The 19058-nt window shown below is 38.1% G+C and overlaps 1 protein-coding gene and 1 pseudogene across 1 annotated transcript in view; both read left to right on the top strand.

Moving 5' to 3' along the window:
- The window catches only part of MFSD14B (major facilitator superfamily domain containing 14B), a 71737-nt gene that overhangs the window by 19578 nt on the left and 33101 nt on the right, over positions 1–19058 (top strand). The window contains exon 3 of the mRNA XM_003795036.2: positions 15505–15567. Coding sequence (XP_003795084.1) covers positions 15505–15567 — 63 coding nt within the window. The remainder of the gene's footprint in view (positions 1–15504; positions 15568–19058) is intronic.
- On the top strand, positions 334–2092 carry LOC105887453 (annotated as a pseudogene).

Raw genomic sequence — 19058 nt, 5'->3', positions numbered from 1 at the left:
TTTTTTTTTTTTTTTTGAGACGGAGTCTGGAGCTGTTGCCCTGGGTAGAGTACCATGGCGTCACAGCTCACAGCAACCTCAAACTCTTTGGGCTTAAGTGATTCTCTTCCCTCAGTCTCCCAAATAGCTAGGACTGTGCCCACCACAATGCCCAGCTATTTTCTGGTTGTAGTTGTCATTGTTGTTTGGCAGGCCTGGGCTGGATTTGAACTCCCTAGCTCCAGTGTATGTGGCTGGCGCCCTAGCTGCTGAGCCATAGGCGCCAAGCCTGGGTTCTTATTTTTAAGAGTAAGAGATTCTTAGGCATACATCCCCACATCTATATTCATAGGTATGTGTTTGGGAATACCTCTTGATAGTGATTTAAGACTGGTTGTTTCTACTGTGTAGTTTGTGAACCCCGTGCACCTCATTAAATATTTCTGGGTAGCAACGCATTCCCACTGACTCAGGGTCTTGGGGATGCTATTTTAATGAACTGTCTATATTCAGGAAAATCTTTATGATACTGTACAGGAAATAATTGCAGAGCATTGTTGAAGTTTGTAACTTCTTTATGGGCATGGCAATAACCTTTGACTTAAAGACTTCACTAAAATAGGAGATTGGTGGGTACTTTGTAACGATAATAAAAAGTGATGTAAGAATGTCTGTATTTCCATTTCTGTAGCTTATCTACAGTCATTTCTTCAGATTTGGTATTGAATCTCTCAGCAAGAACTTGGATATTTGATACATGATGTGGTTAAATGGAAGATAGGTGCCAAAGAAAAGATGGGGGGCAGATTTTAGGCAGCTTGTAACTAACAGTTAATTTTAATAAAGAAGACTTAAATTGGCCTTAAGTTTCAGTTATCTTAAATTGTTTTTCAAAACTACTGATGGGCTGGGCATAATGGCTCATGACTATAATCCTAGCACTCAGGAAGGCCGAGGTGGGTGGATAGCTTGAGCTCAGGATTTTGACACCAGCCGGAGCAAGAGTGAGACCCCGTTTCTACTAAAAATAGAAAAACTAGACTTTGCTGGAGGCTACAGCCAGGCTGGCGCAACCGTGTTTCCCAACCAGTATGACAATGATTTACAGTTGGGAGCCCTCAGGGAAGGATTCATCAGATTGAATATGCAATGGAAGCTGTTAAACAAGGTTCTGCCACAGTCATCTGAAGTCAGAAACCCATGCAGTGTTGGCAGCGTTGAAAAGGACATAGTCAGAACTTGTAGCTCATCAGAGAAAAATTCTCTACGTTGACAACCATGCTGTTGGTATGTCAATTGTGGGTCTTACTGCCGATGCTAGACTGTTGCATCGTTTTATGAGCCAGGAGTGTTTGGATTTCAGATTGTATTTGGCAGACCACCACCTTGTCTCATATTGTATCTCTAATTGAAAGCAAAACCCAGATACCAACACAACGATATGGCCAGAGACCATATGGTGTCAGGCTACTTATTGCTGGTTATGATGATATGGGCACTCACATTTTCCAAACTTGTCTATCTGCTAACTATTTTGACTGCCGAGCTATGTCCATTGGAGCTCGTTCTCAATCAGCTCATACTTACTCGGAGAGATGTATGTCTGAATTTATGGAGTGCAATTTAAATGAACTGGTTAAACATGGTCTGCATGCCTTAAGAGAGACACTTCCTGGAGATCAGGACCTAACTACAAAGAATGTTTCCATTGGAATTGTTGGCAAAGACTTGGAGTCTACGATGATGATGATGATGATGTGTCTCCATTCTTGGAAGGTCTTGAAGAAAGGCCTCAGAGAAAGGCACACTTTGTTCAACCTACTGATGAACCTGCAGAAAAAACTGATGAACCAATGGAACTTTAAGTGATAAAGCACTCTGTATGTGTATTATCAAGTATCTAAAAATGCAAGACACATACTGATGACAATAATCTATACTTTGAACCAAAATTTGGAGGGTAGTGGAACAGTATGTTTTAGGAAACAGTCCCACAGGTAACTTTTTTCTAAAGAACCTCACTTATGCTATAATGAGGTGCATTTTTCTTTGAGAGGGTCTATATAATCATTTTCTAGAAAGTGTAGGTGTCTCATACTAATGTTTCTATATGAAAAAAATAGTGTCTTTGTGATTTTAAAGACAACTGTAAAATAAAATTGTTTCACCTTCTGAAAAGAAAAGAAAAGAAAAGAAAAACTAGCTGGGCATGGTGGCGAGTGCTTGTAGTCCTAGCTACATGGGAGGTTGAGGCAAGAGGATTGCTTGATCCTAGGAGCTTGAGGGTGCTGTGAGCTGTGACTACAGCTCTGTAGCCTGGGACAACAGAGTGAGACTCTGTTGCAAAAAAATAAGAAATAAATAAAAATCACTGATGGGCAGAGTGCTATGGTGCGTGTGTGTGTGGGTGTGTGTGTGTTTAGTTTGGGAGGCTGAGATGGGAGGATAGTTGGAGTCCAGGAGTTCAAGTCCAGCCTGGGGAACATAGGGAGAATACTTTCTCTTAAAAAGTAAAGTCATTGATGGTGAACTCTTCCCAGTTATCATTTGCCTTACTAGAAAATCCCTATGGGTACAGATAATCTTTATTCTTTAATTAGGTTTTGAAAATAGAGAACTTTAAAGGGCAGCTGTTGCCAATTAGCCTTATTTGTATAAAACCTTGCTATGGACCTTTTAGTTTTTTTTCCCCCCTTTTAAAGTTTTTAATGCATCCGGCACATTTAAAATACAGTTGAATTAATTAAGATTATAACTTGGGTAGAACCAGTGGAGTTAAAACATTACCTATATTTAGAATCCTTTTTTATTCTTTCTTGTCAGATTGTTTTCCTTCAAAGTACTTTGCTACAGTGAGTAATTAGTCTTTAGGTAATGAGGATAGTTGGTCCCATTTTAAGTTTCATGAGATCCTACCTTTCTTCTCTGTGTCCCTAGTGCCTAGTGCTGCCTAGGACACAGTTGATGTTTAATAACTATTTTCTTTGAACAAATGCATATGTTGCAGGCACTCATGTGTTCTCATGTGAATGTATGACTACAGATAAACCAGTTCACTTTTTTTTTTTTTTTTTTTTGAGGCAGAGTCTCACTTTGTTGCCCTTGGTAGAGTGCTGTGGCATCTTAGCTCACTGCACCTTAAACTCTTGGGCTAAAGTGATCCCCTTACCTCAGCCTCCAGAGTAGGTGGGACTATAGGTGCCTACCACAACACCTGGCTATTTTTAGAGATGGGGTCTGACTCTGGCTCAAGCTGGTTTCGAACTTATGAGCTCAGGTGATCCACTCTACCCACCTTGGCCTCCCAAAGTGCTAGGATTACAGGTGTGAGCCACCGCACCTGGCCTCACTTTTTTTTAAATTGGGGTGAAAGACACATAACAAATTTACTATCTTAACCATTTTTGAAGTGTGCAGTTAAGTGGTATTAAATAGATTCATAATGTTGTGTAACTGTCACTAACATTCATCTCCAGAACTCATCTTATAAAATTGAAACTTTGTACCCATGAAACAGTACCTCCCTGTTTCCCTCTCCCTTTAGCCCCTGGTAAGGACCATTCTCCTATCTGATTTTGACTATTTCAACTACCTGTTAATAGTTAAAACCATATGATATTTGTCTTTTTTGTTACTGATTTATTTCACTGAACATAAGGTTCTCAAGATTCATTCATGTGTCATAATTTTTTTTTCTATTTAAGGCTAAATAATATTGTGTGTGTATATATATCACATTTTGTTTATTCATTAGTTAATGGACCCTTGACTTGCTTCCATCTCTTGCTATTGTCAATAAGGCTATGTCACTTGTAATCCTACCACTCTGGGAGGCCAAGGCGGGAGGACTACCTGAGCTCAGGAGTTCAAGACCAGCCTGAACAAAGCAAGACCCCATCTCTACAAAACAGAAAAACTAGCCAGGCACTGTGGCAGGCAATTGTAGTCCCAGCTACTTGGGAGGCTGAGATAAGAGGATTGCTTGAGTCCAGGAGTTTGAGGTTACTATGAGCTATGACGCTATGTTACTCAAATCTAGGGCGACTGAGTGAGACTCTGTCTCAAATAAATCAATAAATAATGCAGTGTGAATGCATAAAAATCTGTTCAAATCCTCACTTTCAATTCTTTTAGGTATTATTGTGGGAAAATCTTGGGATGGTATAGAAAAACCACCCTCTGAACTGAGATAGTGTTAAGAATCCAAAGAATGACTTAGACAAGTCCTGCTTAGTGATTTAAATGAGTTTCTTAGAGGTTACTTAAACATAGTGTTCACTCCTGGGAGATGCAGGACTTCTCCTTAAAATCCACCCTGCCTGCCCATTGTGGTACCTTAAATTTCTTCTCAGTGAATCACATGGAGTCTTTCCTGACATCATTGCTAGATCTACTAAGTGTCTGCAATATATGCTCATGTGTTTCTATGTGGCCTATGGTAATCCTTTGATTACCAAGAAGTAAAAGTATTATATACACTATATTTTTATTTTTATTTTAAATTTATATAGTTAAGGAATATATTTACAGAGTTTTTTAGTAAAAATATTTTTTCATGTGGTTCCGCATCGAAACCCTTGGGAAACCAGGTAGGTATTGCTCACTTTTTGTGATAATCAGCAGAACAATTCTTGTTCTTGCTCATTCACACAGAGTCCAGTTCCACGTGTCTCACACATCCGTTTTGTGCAGTGTGGAATTTTAGCTGTACTGTGCTGTGCAGACTTTCTGGATGTTCCCTGAACAGGCTTATGTGTAGCTTTGTCTAATTGCTTCTCTTGAGGAATGTGGGGCTTAAAGTTGTTGACACGCATTAACTAATACTCTATTCTTAAGGGAACCTTGTTGTGCCCCCTACAAGTCTTGCAATTACAGTTCATTGAAAGTCTTTGAGGTTCATGCCTTTCTCTGGATTTAGCTCTTTGAAAATAATGCTGTTGGCATTTACCACTGTGATGTCCAGTAATTTCTGAGGGAAATAATCACTCAAAACCCTCTAGTGGTAATGTTATTCCTTCTGGAGTATTTAGCCTAACTTCTTAAAGTTCAGAGACAGTTTTGCACATCCAGTGATGCAAACCAAATAATGAAAATTCATTATTTTTGCATGCTGGCATTTGTGTGCCATAGTGCATGGTAGCTCCTTCTAAATCTCTTTCATTAGCCAAATCTTGAGGTAAATGTCCTTCTGGATTTTCAGATTCACCTTCATTGTCACTTTTGGATACAACTGACTGATCATCACTTGGTATTTTATTCAACAAACTCTACATACTCACTGTTCACTCATGCTTGATGCCTTTTTTGAGGATATGTGGCAGTACAGCTGCTTACTCCCCAGTGGTTACGACCTGAAACCACACCAAATTCTGTGATTTTTTTTTTAAATGAAATTCTTGCCAGAATAATGACTTACCACAATGCAAGCATTATTTGAAACTTAAAATTATATATATCTTCAAAACAAGTGAAGCATCTCGTTTTATAAAGGCACAAGTAAACAGAAAGTTCTGGCAGCATAGTACACATAATTGGAAAGCTTCACCCTGTGCCAAACTATGAAAAAGGGCAGGAAATAAGCGTGGCCTTACATTTAAATAAAACAGACCACAGCTGTAGGTCATCTGCTGATAGTGGAATGTTCCGTTACACTGAGAAACCACTGTAAGGTAGGAAACCAACTTGGAAAGGGTGATTATTCACTGAAACCACTAGAAATAAAAGGGTTAAGTTAATAATACTATAATATTCCCCAAGGTGGGGATTTTAGTAGTAAAATGAGCCAAAGGGTTATGATAAGACAGCAAAAGCAGTTTTAACCCTTTTACAAGATGTGCTTATGGTTTTCCTTGTGGGTTTTTTGGTATTTAGAAGTGCCCTTGCTTTTCTGTTAATGCTTAGGTAACAGCTACTCCTGGTGGAGAACCTCTCCCCCCAGGTATAGACTCTGTTTTCCTTTGTTAAAAGTGATCTTCTCTTATAGTGTGTTTTAATTTCCTGCTTTTTATTTTTTATGTATCTGTTGTAGGTTTTTTTTGATTTGGAGTTACCATGAAGCTTATAAAAAAATTTTATGAACAATTATTTTAAACACGACAACTATGCTTATAGTCAAGCACAGGGAATTCTAACAGAAATTGTATCCTTTGACTCCATCCTCTCCCGCTTTTTAACTTTCTGTTGTTTCTGTCCATATCTTTCTATATACTATTTATCTCTCAAAAGGTTATTTTTGATTGGTTTCTCCTTTAGTTTTCCTACTTAAGACAGAAGTGGTTTATATATCAAAATTACATCAATAGTGTTCCATATTTTCTTACAAACAAGTGAGTAGCGCTAAGGTGACCAGATGTCCTGCTTTTGGTGGGACAGCCCTGATTTTTAACAATTTGTCTCGCATCCCACAACATTTTAAAAAGTTCTGATTTTTGCAGCTCGGCGCCTATAGCTCAACCAGCTAAGGCGCCAGCCACGTACACCTAAGGTGGCGGGTTCGAATCCCCAGCCCGGACCCACCAAACAACAATGACGGCTGCAACCAAAAAATAGCCGGGCGTTGTGGCAGGCGCCTGTAGTCCCAGCTACTTGGGAGGCAGAGGCAGGAGACTCGCTTGAGCCCAGGAGTTGGAGGTTGCTGTGAGCTGTAATGCCACGGCACTCTACCCAGGGGGACAGCTTGAGGCTCTGTCTCAAAAAAAAAAAAAAAAAAAAAGTTCTGATTTTTGGAAAGAATACACTACAAGCTAGGGAAAGGCGGGAGAACGGAAAGGGAATATACAGTTTTCGGCTGCCATGTGGCTATTTCGCCAGGATATGAGTTTTATATTATTTTTGTTAATTTTATAATGTTAAACTTTAATAATAACAAATAATTATTGAGAACTGTTTATCAAGAACTGCTTATCAAAGTTCACATTGCTGATCAGTTGTTAGAAGTAGACCACCATTGTTTGGACTTAATGAACAATGGCATTTTTTGGCATTGGCAACCACGAAAACATTTTATAACTGTCTCTCAGATAATACACATCGTACTGCGTGCTAGTGCTAGTCAAACAAGTGATGTCAACAAATCAGCTGTTCAGATAATTTAGGTAATTTATTTATTTATTTATTTCATTAATTTAGCAGACAGTACTCGTATTATTTATATTTTATAGTGGTGGCAAAAAGTCTAGCACCGGCCTTGAAAGTGACATAACTTGTGAAGTATCATTATTAAAAAAAAATATTGATAAGGAAAAGATTAAATCTTGGGCATCAGTAAAAATTACAATAGAGAACAAATGGTTAGAAATATTTCATCATTTTGAAACAAACCATGTTCCATACAATAATGTACTAAAAATTGATATGTGCTGTCTTTACCAGGAACAAATGCTGTGACTGAACACGTTTTTTTTAATGGTAAATAAAGTGTGGACATCAGAAAAATCACAATTAAGTGTTGAGACTTTGAAAGCCATTTTATGTGTGAAATATAATTTAACAAATTCTTGTGAAAAATTTCATGACCTTTTAAACAAGGACAGCAATCTACTAAAAAAAATTCACTCAAATGAGAAATATGCCAAAGAATAAAATAATACTATACATAATTTTAAAAAATGTATTATATTTGTAAATTGTACTTATGTTGAAATTAAAAAAAATATTACAATACTATTTTTGCGTTCTATGAAAATTTTTGTTGTTCCATATAGACCAAATTTTTAATTAAGAACACCCCCCCCCATTCCCCACCCTCCCCACCCTCTCAGTGGTGTTCTGCTTTACCAATGTTAAAATCTGGTCACCGTAAGTATACCTTCAGAAGATTTCTAATTGTTCATTAACATCCCTTTCTTTCAGAGTGAAGAACTACTTTTAGCATTTTTTGTAAAGCATGTCTGAGGTTGATGAAATACCTCATTTTTTGTTTGGAAAAGTCTTTATTTCTCCATTGTATTTGAAGGCTATTTTTGCAGGATACAGTGTTCTAGGGGTAAGGTTTTTCCTTTTAGCACTTTGAATATGTTCATGCCATTCTTTCCTGGCTTCTTAGATTTTCTCTAAGAAGTCTGCTACCAGATGTATTGGAACTCATTTATATGTTACTTTTTTTCTTTTTTCTTGCTTCCCTTAAGACCTTTTCTTTATCTGTGACCTTTGGGAGCTTGATTATTGAATGCCTTGCAGGGGCCTTGTTTGAGTTAAATCTACTTGGTGTTCTATGACCTTCCTGTACCTGAATAATGATATATTTCTCTAGGATTAGAAGGTTCTCTGTCATTATTTCTTGAATAAACCTTTGAAGGGGAGTCTTAGGGAAATTTACCCTTTTTTCTTAGGTTGGTGCGCTGAACAGATCAATTCATAGTTATAGTATTAATATAAGAGAAAGGTTTATTTTTAAATGTCATGCACATGGAGGGAATCATAATGATTTCTCTAAGTTTCAGTGATAGCGGCTTTTAAAGATGCCTTTTAGAAGGGTGTGGGGAGAGAGACTCAAATGTATACCTGCAGCAAGTAGTTGCTAAGGGAGGCGGATGAGTAGATGGAGGGAAACCAGATTATTTGTGAATTAACCTGAGAGACAGGTATTGTTTTTCAAATGACCTTATGACAGGTCTATTAGCATGTGATAAGGAGTCTAGTAGCCCTTTAAGATAGAGGAAAGTCTTCCTCCCAAGTTCCCTGATTATGAATAACCTTTAATTCAAAATAATCTTTATGCCAAGGAATCATATTTTGGGGTGAAATTTTCTTAGCTTTTTCATTCTTCTCATCTGGAACTTTCCTAGAAGTTTCATACATTAAGAGCTGAATTGGGGCTCAGCGCCTGTGGCTCAAGTGGCTAAGGCGCCAGCCACATACACCTAAGGTGGCAGGTTTGAATCCAGCCTGGCCCGCCAAACAACAATGATGGCTACAACCGGAAAAAAAATAGCCAGGCATTGTGGCGGGCGCCTGTGGTCCCAGCAACTTGGGAGGCAGAGGCAGGAGACTCGCTTGAGCCCAGGAGTTGGAGGTTACTGTGAGCTATGCCACGGCACTCTACCCAGGGGGACAGCTTGAGGCTCTGTCTCAAGAAAAAAAAAAGAGCTGAGTTGGTAATCATGAAGATAGTGGGTTAGTAATCTAGAATAAGATGGCTGAAAGACATCTAAGAATATAAGGTAGGGTGAGAAGATTTAGTACATTTTCTTATAGTGTATTAAATTAATTAGTCTTTTGTTTCTGGGAATAGGTTAATAAAAGAGTTCTATTTTAGTGGCATGGGTGTATAGATTATATATATATATATACATATATATATATATATATATATACTTTTTTTTTTTTACTTTTTTAAAGTTTAAGACAATTTCACGAGGAATATTCTCAGGCTTCAGCCATTTGTTGATCAGCCAGTTTTTAGTATGTGGCTAAAGTAGAGCATGTTATCACCTTAAAAGTTACTTTGTAGGGTTTGGCTACATCTATTTTTGTTTTTTATACTTCTTTTTAGTCTGTTGTGATGGACCTAGGCTACAGTTTTTTTATGTTAAATGTTGTGGGTGTGGTCTGGATGATGGTGTTAGGGTTCTTGGTGTGAGGGGGACTGGTTCTAATCTTTGACCTAGACTTGATTTTTTGGAGAGAAGGGGGGTGTTTAGATATAAAGATTAAATGGAACATAGTTAATTATTTAAGTGGTGATCTTTTTTATTTCTTTTTTTAGGGCTTCTGTTTGTTTGATTTAGTTTTTTTTAGTTTCTTCACTTTCTACCCTAATCTCTCTGCTCTGTCTCCTCTTTAAGAGCAATACATCTCTGATTTGCCCTTTTGAGTCTATTTTCTAGGTCTTGTAGGTGTGCTTCCTTCTTATTCTTTTTTCTTTTCTGTGCATTTTCAAATAGCCTGTCTTCAAGCTCACTAATTCTCTGTTCTGCTTCGTCAGGTCTGCTGTTGAAAGGTTTTGATGCATTTCTCAGTTTGTCAGTTGACTTCTTAAGCACTAGAATTTCTGCTTTTTGTTTCATTTCTTTGTTAAATTTCTCTGATAGGTTTCTTTTCTTTTCTTTTTTTTTTTTATTTTGAGACAGAATCTCAAGCTGTCACCCTGGGCAGAGTGCCATGGTGTCAGAGCTCCCAGCAACCTCCAACTCTTGGGCTTAAGCAATTCTCTTGCCTTAGCCTCCCAAGTAGCTGAGACTACAGGTGCCTGCCACAACGCCTGGCTATTTTTTTGGTTGTAGTTGTCATTGTTGTTTGGCAAGCCCGGGCTGGATTCGAACCTGCCAGCTCTGGTGTATGTGGCTGGTGCCCTAGCCGCTGAGCTGCAGGCACCGAGCCACACTCTGATAGGCTTCTGAATTTTTTCTCTGATAGGTTTCTAAATTTTTTCTCTGTGTTGTCTTAAGTTGGGCTTTACTGAGCTTCTTCAGAATACCTATTTTGAATTGTCTGAAATATCACCTATCTCCATCACTCTGGGGTTGTTTACTGGTACCTTATTTAGTTTATTCAGTGAGGTTGTATCTTTCTGGAAGTCCTTAATGCTTCTGGATGCCCTTGATGTCTGGCCAGTGAAGAATTAGGTATTTACTATACTTGCTTGAACCTGTTCTTTTTGAAAAGGCTTTTCAGATACTCAAAGGGAATTGAGCTGTATTAGTATTGGGGGGTTCTCCAAGCCAGTAATGTTGTGACTCTTGTAGATTCCTGGGAGTATCACCTTGGTGAGCTTGGGTAAGAGACAGGAGAACTCTCTGGATTACCAGGCAAATTCTCTCACTCTCTTTCCTTACTTCCTCAAGGCCACCAGCACCCCCTCATTCCTAAAGCCAGCCTAGCCTCACTCAAAACCAGTGTGATGACTGTTGCCTGGATATTTCTGATATTTATTCAAAGCCCAAGGCTCTTTAGTCAGCAGGTTTTGAATTGTTTCAGGATTGAGTCTCACCCTTCAAGGCAGCATGTTTCTTTCTGGCACAGGGTGTATCTAAAAATCCTGTCTAGGAATTAAGATCTGGACACAGGGCCTCAGGAGTCTGCTTGGCACTTTGACTGTGGTTGAACTGGTACCCAAAGGAAGTTGCTCTTCCCCTTTCCTTAGTTGGAAGCTCCTCCCTTTCCTGAGCCATGCTGCCTTTATGGGGGGTGGGGGGAGCAGGGTGAAACAGGCCCTGGCTTGGTCTCAGCTGCTGTTGTCTCACTCGGTCATGTGCACACCAAGTCTGAGCTCACAGTAATTTCCCAAGTGTTAGCCTCCTTCAAGTGGAGGCTTTTCCAGGTTTTTGGTGCTTGTTGGGAGAAAAGAATTTTAGGATGCACCACATAAGCCAAGAGAGCAACTTTTTATAAAAGATTGAAAGCGGCTCGGCGCCTATAGCTCAACCGGCTAAGGCGCCAGCCACGTACACCTAAGGTGGCGGGTTTGAATCCCCAGCCCAGACCCGCCAAAACAACAATGACGGCTGCAACCAAAAAATAGCCGGGCGTTGTGGCGGGCGCCTGTGGTCCCAGCTACTTGGGAGGCGGAGGCAGGAGACTCGCTTGAGCCCAGGAGTTGGAGGTTGCTGTGAGCTGTAATGCCATAGCACTCTACCCAGGGGGACAGCTTGAGGCTCTGTCTCAAAAAAAAAAAAAAAAAAGATTGAAAGCAAAAGCATGCTTGTAAGAGAAGGGAGTGGGCAGGCTTAAAAAGAGAAGCTGCCCATGAGGAAGTGGTTTTGATCTTTTGAAATCTAACTAATGAGGAGAGGAATATTCAAGACTAAGGCATTGGCTTTTATTAAGAATTTGTGCAGTAATTTCTAGAATTGGGTTCTCTTTCATTTTCATACTTTGTATGGATATATGGTTGTTTCTGAACTGTCATGGTGATTTCAGGGGCAGAGAAATTTTAAAACCATAATGTAAATGGTATTATAATTAGCCAAAGTTCCTGTAAAGTCACAGAGATAGCCTCTGATTATTGGCCCCCCTATTTAGCTTCTTCCCCACTGTTGTTTATTTAACAACTGTAGCACTCTTTATCTGGTTTCAGCCTTGTCTCCTGGTCTTCTATTCTGACACAAGGACTGCAGCCCTTGTGGCCTGACTGCCTTATGAGTTTAGTTCAGGCCTCCAGGTTCCCCTTTTTCTGCTGGTGGTAGGGGTAGCAGGAACTCAAGTTCTGAGGGAAGAGGATTTCCCTCTGCCTGGGCTGGTCATAATGCTCCCTCCCTGGCCACCAGCAGAATTCTGCCCTGTGCTATTGTTCCCTTGTGCCAGGGTGACCCTGAGGTTCAATGCAAAGCCCCACAATCACTTCACTCTCTCTCCCTGGGCATACAGATTCTCTCTCCACTCAGGGTGCTAGCAAGACACTAACAGGGGCATGGAGAGGGGTGCTATGACTGTCTTTTCTACCCCCTTCAGGCTTCTTTTCTTGGCATTATGTTAAAGCCAGGTAGTATGATTGTTCACCTGAATTTTGGTTCTTCCAATTTTGCTTGTTTGTGTGGTTAAGTTGTTGAACTAGGTGTTTTTGTGGAAGGACAGTGGCTTGAGGTTTCTATTCAGCTATCTTGTTCCAAGAACTCTCCATTTTTAATTTTTTGAGGAACTGCCAAACTGTTTTCCATAGAGGCTGAACAATTTTACATTACTACTTACAATACATTCCCCTAGCCATTTTCTTTCTCTTTCCCCCTTCCTCTTTCTCTCCTCATTTCCTCTGTTTTGGCCTCTTCCCCCTTTCTTTGGTTCAGTCCCACTCCCTAGCTTTCCTAGGTCACAAAGTTAAGAGTTTTGAAATAGATTCTGATGCAGTCAGTTGCTTGGAATGTGTTGTTGTGGTTCAGCAGTTTTCTCAATATAGGTAGATGTAATTCTGTGATTTGGTAAGAATTCAGATTGAAATGAAGAAAGAATGCCTTACTATATTAGTGCCCTGTCAGGAATTCCAAAACCTCTTTCCAGACAGTTGAAATCCTTGGGCTGTTCTGATGCTCAACCAGGTTGTCAGATCTCTTTTAATTTTAATTAATTAATTTTAAGAGACCCTATGGATGTATCTACGTTCTAATTCCCTGAAGGAGATAATTTTTCTAGGGTTTCTGTGGTACTAGTAGAGCCTGGAATACAGTCTTAGAGGCAGTTGGAATGTTGCTCTACTACTGCCTCTGCATTTTCTGAGTAGTTGTGCTGCTTATAGAGATCTGATTACAATGAACATTTAGGTGTGAGAAGTTCACATTAGATGTCAGCATCATTTTAGTTAGAGTGCCAGGAAGAGTTGTTGCTCAGTTAGTGGATGTGCTCATTATTTTGGGAAAGGACTACCAAAAACTGGTATTTTGGGAAGGTTGTCCTGATATGTTAAGAGCCTCTGATTTTTTTTTTTTTTTGATTCATTAGGTGCTTAAATGGGTTTTCTGTTTTCTTTGAAACTTTGAGCTTTCCATTTGCAAACATTTTGTTATTTAATGGCCTTAAACAACTGCTGATTATTAGACATTGAGAAATTTGCAAACTTAAGTATTTTTTCTCCTATTAGAATTAAGTTTTCTGTTCTATTGTGATTTTTGTGTTTACCATGGCATTGTATAACATGCAAACTTATCAGAGTCTTACATAATATTAATCAATATCTTTACCCACACCTATGATAGTAAAAAAACTGTAGAACAATTAAGTTTATTTACCTGATTTATGCTAATATTTTAAAGTATTTTACTCCTGTAAAATTGAAAATAAAACACACAAGATAAATATTCTGTTTTGTAGCAACATCACTTTTATTTGTATTTACCATTTTTGCTCTTTTTTTCATTTTGTATCTTTGACCTTAGTCTGGATTATTTTCCTTCTATTAGAAGTATGTTTTTTTATATTGCACTTAGTTATAACCTTTAAGTTAGTGAACTTTTACTGGGAAAAGAAATGTGTATTTGTCTTTCTTCTCAAAAGACATTTTAGAAGGGTATAGAATTAAAATTGGTTGGCAATTGTTTTGTTTTCGTCCTTACATTGATGATAGCATGTTTCTTGTCTGGATTCTCTTGTTGCTATTAAGAAGCTATTAGTCTAACTTTGCTCCTTTGAAGGCAATCTGTATTTTTTCTGGCTGCTTTTAAAATTTTGCCTTTGTTTTTCTGCAGTTATTAATTTGATTGCCAGTGTGGATTTTTTGTTTACCTTAGAATTTGTTAGGCTATTTTAATCTTTGCATTGATGTCTTTCATTGGTTCTGGTACAGCTTTAGCCAGTGGCTCTGAAAGTGTCGTATCTTTGCCCTTTTCTCCTTATAGAGCAAGTTTTCTTGAACTTGTGTTGGATTTGTCTTGTTAGATCGTTTGTGTCTCTTACTCTTTTTCATGTTTATTCTCTTTGTTTCTTCATGCTACATTCTGGATAGTTTCTTTTGGCCTATGCTATGGTTTGAATGTCTCCTCCAAAACTCCTGTTGAAATTTAATTGCCATTATAACAGTAGTAGGGGATGGGACCTTTGGTGATTAGGCCATGAGGACTCTGCTATCACGGTTGGAATTAATACTCTTAGAAAAGGGCAAGTTTGGTCACTTCCCACTCCCTCTTACTCTTTCACAACTCAGTGACACAGTAAGAAGGCCCTTGCCAAATGTAGGTGACTTGAACTTTCAAACCTCTGAGTCAGTAAATTTCAGGTCCTTTTAAGTTACCTGACTTCAGGTATTCTGTGATAGCAGCACAAAACCGACGAAGACAGCCTACTTTAGTGTTTAGTAGTTCTCTCTTTAGCTATGTCTAATCTCCTGTTAAACGTATCTGTTGACTTCCTAAGTCAATATATTTTTTCTGCTCTGGATTTTTTTGTGTTCTCTTTTAAATATGCTAGGTACTTTTGTACAGTTTCTAGCTCAGAAGTTTCAACTATGTCTTTTATATCTTAGAACATGGTAAGCATATTCATTTTAAAGTCTATGTTGGGTAATTCCAAAATATGAAGTTGAAGAGTGTCCATTTCTGTGTCTTTGTTTGTTTTGTTGTTTAGTGTCTATTTCTTGCTCATAGTTATCTTTGTATGTTGGCAATTATATTTTAAAAATGTATTTGTATAGTTGCTTTGGTCTACAAACCTAGAATGTAGCCTGTTCAGAAGGGCTTTTAGATTTTTTTCTGTTAAGCATCTGGAGGTGCTACCAGTTTAGAATCATTGCAATGCAAATTTAAGGCCTGAGGTTTTTAGACTACCTCAGTGTCATGAAACTGGGTTTATATCAGAGTTTGTATAACCCTTTGGGGTATCCCCTTAAAGTTGTTGATAGTTAAGGAAAGTAGCCAATAAATAATTTATTTTTGCTATGAATGTTTTATGGCAAAAGCAACCTTGAGTGCTATGCCTTTTATTTAGATTTTGACTCATTTTGTTCCTTTTTGTGGTTTTAAGATAGTTTTTGTATTTCATTGGTATTTTGTAATTTTTCACTGCAGAGTTCATTTTTTTAACGAAGCCTGCCATTAATAGAGGTGGAAACCTTTTCTTTAACCTATATTTAAATGTGTCTTGATGTTTGTTTGATTTTTGTAGGTTCTACATGAAACATTTCCTCAACATACATTCCTTATGAATGGTCTCATTCAAGGTGTGAAGGTAAGAACAATTTTTGTGTTTATAGTGAACCAAAGCCAGGAATCTTTAGTAGTTTAACTCTGGAGGTTTAGGTGGGTGGGACATAAGGAAATAATTACTATTTGTTCTGGAGACTGAAACATAAAACTTAAAGCTGGGTTACTAACATCAGAATAAAATTCAGTTTAATGAGGTGAGACCATTATAGAGTGGTTTATTGGCAAAAACAGTGTACTACCTTCATTTTTATTAATGTGTGTATCACAGTTAACCGATTTAATTATTATGTGAACTTTTAGCTGCTCTGCCTATCACCAGGTTAAAATTGCTGCTATCTTCTTTTTATTTTATTTTTTAAACTTTCATTTATTTTGGTTTTTTTTTAATTGTCTTTTTTGTAAATAGACTTTGAGAATAAGAGAGAAGGAAACATTAGGATTTAGTTGGATATTTAGTCTTTTAGTTAGGCTGAAAGTCATGGGTAGTCTTCTAGCCATGACTTGAGTACTTGACCACTTGATTTATTTAGCCTTAGTTAAGTCATTTCAATTTTAATATGATGTATATCAGAAAAGGGGGTTAAAACATAACTGTTACAGTCTCACTTTATAGTATATGGGTATATGTTCTAATTTGTCCTTGCCACTTGAGATAATGTCAGTCTGTGCTTAATTATAATTTGTACTGAACAACACACTTAAAATTATGCCCTAGTAATTTGGTGAATTCAGCCATAGTAATTTGTTAGATTAACAGCTTTAAGCAAAATTTGTTGTGGTGAATATTATTTATTCTATCCTTAAATAAATATTAAGGATAATATCCTTAAAATAAATATTATTTATTTTAATAAATTAAATAAATAATAAACAAATAAATTTATATATAAATAATATAAATTTATATATAAATAAATAAATATTATTTATTTTAATAAATTATTATTTTAATAATTTAAATAATAAATATTATTTATTTTATCCTTAAATCTCAAAAAGATTTAAGGATACTTATGACATACGCAAAACAGAACAATTTAAATAAAGGTTGAATCTGAAGTTTTTAAATACTTATGAGAGGAAGAGGAATATCATCAAGAATCTGGTGTAAGGTTGAGTACCCGTTTATAAGTAGTGTAATGAAATGCTAAATTAATGAGCAACAACACTGATAAAGACATAATCTAAGTTTAATCTTGTAGTAGATTCTCAAAGAAATTACTGTACAAATCTTTTGTCTTGTGGGGAAACTGATAGAATTGTTTTAATGTGTTCTGTAAAATAAAACCAACTAAGTCTACACCCTAAAGATAAGCAGCATGCTATGCTTTTACCTATGGTCATCTACAATTTTATTCCAGAAAATACAAAAGATATTTCACTTTGTTCAAGGATTTGGCTAAGTACTTAGTGAACTTCAATAACTACTGAACTTCGATTATTGAACGTGTAGAACTTAAATACTTTAATAATTGGTTATTTTTTCAAGGGTGAGGGTATAAAGATAGAACTCTATAGTAAGATGTAACTATTTAATAGTATGCATATAGTGCACTAGAATAAATATGGCCTCTGGTTTGTTCGCTTTAAATCCCTTCTCCGCACTGTATGAACTGTTATTGTATTCAAATAATTTAACCTCTCATTTTATCTTGAAATAGGAAAGATGAAAATACTTTCTAGTAGAGTGATTGTGAGCTTTAAATAAGATGGTATATGTAAAGCTGTTAACACAGTGCATTTATGTGCTAAATAATAAATGAACATTATAAAGAAGAATGTTGGCTCGGCGCCTGTGGCTCAACCGGCTAGGGCGCCAGCCACGTACACCTGAGGTGGCAGGTTCGAATCCCCAGCCCGGACCCACCAAACAACAATGATGGCTGCAACCAAAAAATGGCCGGGCGTTGTGGCGGGCGCCTGTGGTCCCAGCTACTTGGGAGGTGGAGGCAGGAGACTCGCTTGAGCCCAGGAGTTGGAGGTTGCTGTGAGCGTGATGCCATGGCACTCTACCCAGGGGGATAGCTTGAGGCTCCATCTCAAAAAAAAAGAAAAATGTTAAAAACAAAACTAAACGATTAGAATGAAATATTGGTAAACATTTTTCTTATCAATTTGAGGAAGGATTTAGTTTTTTTTTTTTTTTTTTAGAAAATGAATTTATGAAAGAACAGATTGAGTTAGTAACACCAATGTTTTAAACTTGGGTAAGTCAAAGTAACCATCATCAATACTAAAAGAGAAATTTAAAAATATTATTTGTAAATATATAACAGAAGAAGGAGTACTATTCTTGACATAGAAGTGCTGTTAAAGTAAAAACATAAGAAAATGATTAATGTCAAAGAAGATCAGAAAAGGACATAGCTGGCAGCTTTTTATAAAAGATGTCAGTATAAAAATAAGTTCATCACGGACAGCACCTATGACTCAAAGGAGTAGGGTGCGGGCCCCATATGCCAAAAGTGGCGGGTTCAAACCCAGTGGCAGCCAAAAACTACAAAAGAAAAATAAGTTCATCACTAGTAAGCTAAAAAGCCCAGAGAGCGGAGCCAAGAGGCTAATGGTGGCGTCCACGAGACCCACTGAAGAGGTAGTTAAGGAGGCCGCTGCAGAAGAGGACCCACGAGTTTTGGAACCTGGGGCTGCCCCCTTCTGAAATTTCCCTCATTATTCTCGCTTCCATCCTCCAGAGCAACCGCTCTGCCTCCTGCCGCCAGAGGTGCTTCTACGGCTCTTACCGCCTCAGAGTCCCAAGACAAGGCCAATCCTGGGGCTCGATGTGGAGTGTAACTCCGGGGATTTGAGTGTGGCCCTATACAAATACTTCCTTTCCCTACATGATGGGGAGACCTGCTTAGATGCCTCAAGAGAACTCCGTCTCCTCTGCTGTGACATAGATCCAGTCTTGGAGCGAGCTGAAAAAGAATGTCCTTTTCCTGATGCCTTGACCTTTATCATCCTAGACTTCATGAATCAAAGGACCCGCAAGGTTCTTTTGAACTCTTTCTTAAGCCAATTTGGACGTTCAGTTTTTGACATTGGTTTCTGCATGTCAGTGACCATGTGGATTCATCTAAACCATGGGGACCATGGCCTGTGGGAGTTCCTGGCCCATCTTTCCTCCCTATGCCGCTATCTCCTTGTGGAGCCCCAGCCTCGGAAGTGTTACCGGGCAGCTGCAAGGTGTCTCCAAAAGCTGGGACTCCATGATTTTGACCACTTCCATTCCCTTGCCATCCGAGGTGATATGGCCAATCAGATTGTACAGATCTTGACCCAGGACCATGGCATGGAATTAGTATGTTCCTTTGGCAACACTAGTTGGGACCGAAGCCTTCTGCTCTTTAGGACAAAACAAACTACAGAGACTCTTCCAATCCCTGAATCACTGACAGAGAGGGGAAAGAAAAGAACAGATTAAGATTCTGAAGGCAGGCTCAGCACCTATAGCTCAACCGGCTAAGGCGCCAGCCACGTACACCTAAGGTGGCGGGTTCGAATCCCCAGCCC

This window comes from Otolemur garnettii, unplaced genomic scaffold (genome assembly GCF_000181295.1).
Source record: "Otolemur garnettii isolate 467f Iridium unplaced genomic scaffold, OtoGar3 scaffold00088, whole genome shotgun sequence".
Taxonomy (NCBI): Eukaryota; Metazoa; Chordata; class Mammalia; order Primates; family Galagidae; genus Otolemur; species Otolemur garnettii.
The sequence above is the reverse complement of the archived record's forward strand: the minus strand, read 5'-3'. Positions and strand labels throughout refer to the sequence as shown.